We start from the raw sequence: 4,754 nt of genomic DNA on the forward strand, positions 1-4,754 counted from the left end.
TCCTAATATAGTATCTACATAGAATTAAAAATAAAGAAATCATGAAGTTCTTTTTACAAAAGGCAGATGGAATTGAGACACTGATGAAGGAGAGAGGGAAACAATAAGATTATGATATTTACTCACTGAGTGACAAGCACTGTCCTTTATACTTTGTATGCAATGTCTCATCCAAGGACTAATTAAAATAACTCTATGGAATATGTACTAACTTTTAATTATACATAGAGTGAACTAAGATTAAAATAAATCTTGACAGGTTATGATATACACACAATGTTACATAAACTGTGAAAGAGAACTCAATTCTAGTTCTATTGACCTCCTACCCCAAATCCTTCCACATCATCCAAAACTCCAAAAGGACTTCCAGATACCTAATAATGGTGCTATGAGTCAATAAGGGGAAAGTCATGTAAGAGGAAAGTTACATGACACGGTATTGGTCATAAAAGAAGATGTCAAAATGAATCCTACGGGTTGGGGATATAGCTCAGTTGGTAGAGTGCTTGCCTTGCAAGCATGAGGCCCTGGGGTCAATCCCCAGCACCACCAAAAAAAAAAAAAAAAAAAAGAATCCTATTATTATATATAACTAAAAAGAATCAGTTAAAAAAAAAAAAAACAACAACCTAAGGAGACAGGGACCAGGGCAAGATCCACAGAGGGTCTGATGTAGTAGACATAATGAACATTCTGCTATTTCTAAAAAATATATAAGGCAAAATCTGCCCAACTGGACATTGGGTCAGCATCAGACAATAATTTTTTTTTTACCTTAAAAACTGCTTCCACAGTATTTACTATGTGTCTGACTCTGATAATAAGCACTTAACAAATATTAACTCACCTAATTAACCCCACACATCTGTGAGAGAGGAACTCTCAGTCTCATTTCCACAGATGAAGAAAATGTGAGATAAATAGATTAAGCAGTTTGCCCAGGTCACATCTGAACTCAGGGAATCTGACTTGAGATGATTCTTGTCTCTGTGCCACATGACCTCCTCTGAACAAATGTCTCGCTGAACATATTCTGGTTTCCCGATAATTGACCCAGATTCACCATAAAATCACTCCTTGATTCCTTCAAACCAGACCTGTCAGAGGAAAACCAAACCCATAAGTGGATCAGCCCCCAGGACAGAGATATGGGACCAACGGAGGTCAGAAAACCCGGAGGGAGCAGAATGTTAATGGCGGGGCACACACAGACACAGCCAGTCCCTGAAACACAATACCAGTCAGCTCAAAGTATTATTCATCAGAGCAGGGGCAGAAATTTTGTATGGATCATGCCTTCTAAAGTTAAATAAAAGTAAATAAGTGAGGTTCTATTTTAGTTACAGAGACCCCACTAATAAAGAATACTCATAACAGCTGACAGCTCTTGAGCATTAGTGTTAAGAGCTTTATAAGGATTATGTATTTGATTCTGAAAATAATCTCTATCATTCCTCTTTAACTTAAACTTATAGAAGTGTGATTCACCAAAATTCATACCATCTATTGCAAAACTAAGTTAGGATCTCTCTTGCTCTGAATCTCTGTTCTTAACCATGACAGAAGACTCTTACCCATTCCATAAAACTATGCTTTCAAAAATAATACATGAAATCATCTTCACAAAGCAAAATTCTGAAAACCAGGCTCCCAGCATGAAAGACCAACTAGGGTTATTATGTTTTAACCCAAATAATGTATCTTTAATACATGGTGAATTTTCCCTTTGAAGCAAAAGACAAAAAGAATTAGACCAGACATGACAAAAATTAGAAAGAATAGGAAGAGAAGATGAAGAATAAATATTCACAACCTTTCTGTGTTCCCAGAATACTTCATTTTTCCTGTGAAATCACAAAAGCAATGAATATGCATTGCATGATTTATAAAGAATTGAGAGTTCATAATTCTCATGATTTCTGCAATGCAAGATACTTTCCAGGAACTGTTTTAGTAAGGTGATTCATTAACAGGATAAGTTTGCAAGCATAACTTATACCAATATGGTTTGAAATATGCATATAGATCACTTGTTTAAAATTTTCTGGATAATTTATTTAAAATGCACATATGCCTGTTCAATAACAGTCCTACTATATTTCTAGAGCTATATCCTGGAAATGTGCACTTCAACAAGAATCCTAACTAACTCTGACACAAAATTTTGATTACAGACAATAAATTAATCTGAATGGAATATTTTATAATAAAAATAATATAGTACCTGAGCCTTTATTCAAAAGGTTTATATACCAACAATATCATCCTTTGATGTATTCATTGCATAGCTTACAATCTTAAATATTTTAGTCTTTTCTCTTAAGTAGTTGAAGAATAAAATAGTTTTACATTTTGTGATTGTTTCTTCACTAAAATTAACTTTTGACCCAGAGTTTCTTCATAGCATTTTTCACCTCTGCATGTACTCTGAGAGTGTAGATTAAAGGGTTTAACATAGGAGTTATCATGGTATAAAACACAGCCACAGCTTTATCAGTGGGGAAGGTAATCACTGGGCGCAGATACACAAATATGCAGGGCACGAAGAATAAGATAACTACGGTGATGTGAGAGACACAGGTGGAGAGGGCCTTACGCCTTCCCTCCAAGCTGTGAGACTTCAGAGTATATAGGATGACCGCATAAGAGACTATCAGGAGGAGAAAGTTTAACAGGCAGATGAACCCACTGTTGGCAGTGACAAAGAGCCCGAGGGTATGGGTGTCCATGCAGACAAGTTTCAACAAAGGATTCAAGTCACACATAAAGTGGTCTATGACGTTGGGGCTGCAGAAAGGTAGCCAGACCGTGAAGAGGATCTGAATGGTTGCATGGACAAAGCCTCCGGCCCAGGCCACCCCCACCAGAAGGTTGCACACCTGGTGGTTCATGATGACCCTGTAGTGCAGGGGTTTACAGATGGCTACATAGCGGTCATAGGCCATCACTGTGAGAAGAATAATTTCAGCAGCCCCAAAGAGATGCTCAGCAAAAACTTGTGCCATGCATCCACAAAAAGAGATGGTTTTGTTCACAGAAAGAGAGTCAGCTAGCATTTTAGGAGTCATAGATGATGAACAGCAGCCATCTATCAGGGACAGGTAAGTCAGGAAGAAGTACATGGGAGTCCCGAGCGCTCTGCTGGTGCTGATGGTGACCATGATGAGCAGGTTTCCTGCCAAGGTGACCAAGTAGACAGTTAAAAAGACAACAAATGAAAATTTCTGAAGCTCCATGTTTGGGGTCAAACCCAAAAGGATGAACTCCGTCACATTATTCATCCTCAGTTCAAATTCAGTTTATGTTGCAGGTGACCATCCTGAAAATAGAAAGCCAGATTCCTTCTCAATAAAAGGATTTTCACTTAGTGAATAAATAAGTCCACAGCTGCCTTATTGTTTTCTAGTCTATCATGTAGGAAGAACAAGCACAAAACCATGTTAACCATTTCTCCAAACGATAATGTAGGTGTATTTATTTTGTTCTTTATACTTTCCTGATGTCTTTGAATCTTCTGTAGTAAAGACAATTGTGTAGTTTGTTTAAAAAATAAGATAGTAAAAAAAGTACTATGCCTCATGTTTCAAGAGCCAGTCAGTGATGTGGCTTTAACAGAGTAGGCAGATATACTTACCAGAAAAAATTGTTGTACTAAATTTCAGTCCTACGAAAACAACTGAGGTACACACATAGATCCTTTATGAGTTATCCTTTTTCCTACTTCGCCACCAGCAGCTTCTCACCTTCTTCAGTACTTCAATGGTGCTACTGTGTTTGTCCAAGCCCAGGAATTGTACATGCTCCTCTGTCTGTGTTCAAACTTTGAGTCTTTGAAGGCTAAAGTCCTCTCTCACCACAATGAAACTCACTTTTTGATATTCCTAGTGCTGGCCAAAATGTAAACATTCATAAAATATTTACTGAGAGAAGAAGAAAAAGAGGCAAAGGGGAATTAAAATGGAAGAGAGAAAACAAGAGGAAGAAAATAGTAATACATTAAAGTCAAAGAAAGAGAAATCAGTTTAAAATCCAGACATTTTGGAGTCCTGAATCTAACCATTGCTAACAACATAATATGTACTTTATAGCTCTGTGCTTCATGTTTTATCTATTAATCTAGAGGTAAATGTACCTTAAATGTGTTTAGGACTGTTATAAAGATTAAAATCACTTTCAATGTAGTGCTATTGTTGTTGTATGAATTACTGTTCTCATGGAAGTATCCCTAAATAAAACTAAAAATTGTCACTGAACATTTTTGAAAGGCAAAGAATCTGAAAGTATAGCTGCCTAAGTGAAGGGAACAAGAGAGATAAAGGACACATGTCAAAAATAAAGAATAAAACAAATAAAAAGAGAAAGAAGGAAAAGTATCCTTAGCATAGAAATTGAATTATTGTTCATTTTGTTTTCTCACTTTGTAGGAGTAGTTGCTCATTCATTTCATTAATTTATTTGCTAAAGCCATCTGCCAAAACATAGAAGATATAATCCTTCCAAATTTGACTCTTTTATGACTGAGTGTGGAAATTTCCAGAAAACATTAAACCTAGATCACTATTCATATAAATGCTTAGTCGATTCATCTCTGTATCTATGGTGATCCCAATATTAGAAGTTACCAAACATTTAAAGAGAGTGCAAGAAAGGGTATGCAGAAAGAAGGAGCATAAAAGAGGAAGGAGTGGAGAAAACAAAGGAAAGAAAATAAGAGAGGAAGGAGAAGAAGGAGAAAAGGTGGAGCAAAGTGA

The 4,754-nt window shown here is 36.4% G+C and overlaps 1 protein-coding gene across 1 annotated transcript; it reads right to left on the reverse strand.

Annotated features, from left to right (window-relative positions):
* Positions 1–705: 705 nt before the first annotated feature.
* LOC124959285 (olfactory receptor 4C12-like) lies at positions 706–3,284 on the reverse strand. The gene is made up of 2 exons (XM_047517835.1): positions 2,391–3,284; positions 706–777 (listed from the first exon to the last, which is right to left on the reverse strand). Exons 1-2 carry the CDS (start codon positions 3,282–3,284, stop codon positions 706–708), a joined length of 966 nt encoding a protein of 321 aa, XP_047373791.1.
* Positions 3,285–4,754: the final 1,470 nt, after the last annotated feature.

The sequence above is a fragment of the Sciurus carolinensis genome, chromosome 11 (assembly GCF_902686445.1).
Source record: "Sciurus carolinensis chromosome 11, mSciCar1.2, whole genome shotgun sequence".
NCBI classification, from domain to species: Eukaryota; Metazoa; Chordata; class Mammalia; order Rodentia; family Sciuridae; genus Sciurus; species Sciurus carolinensis.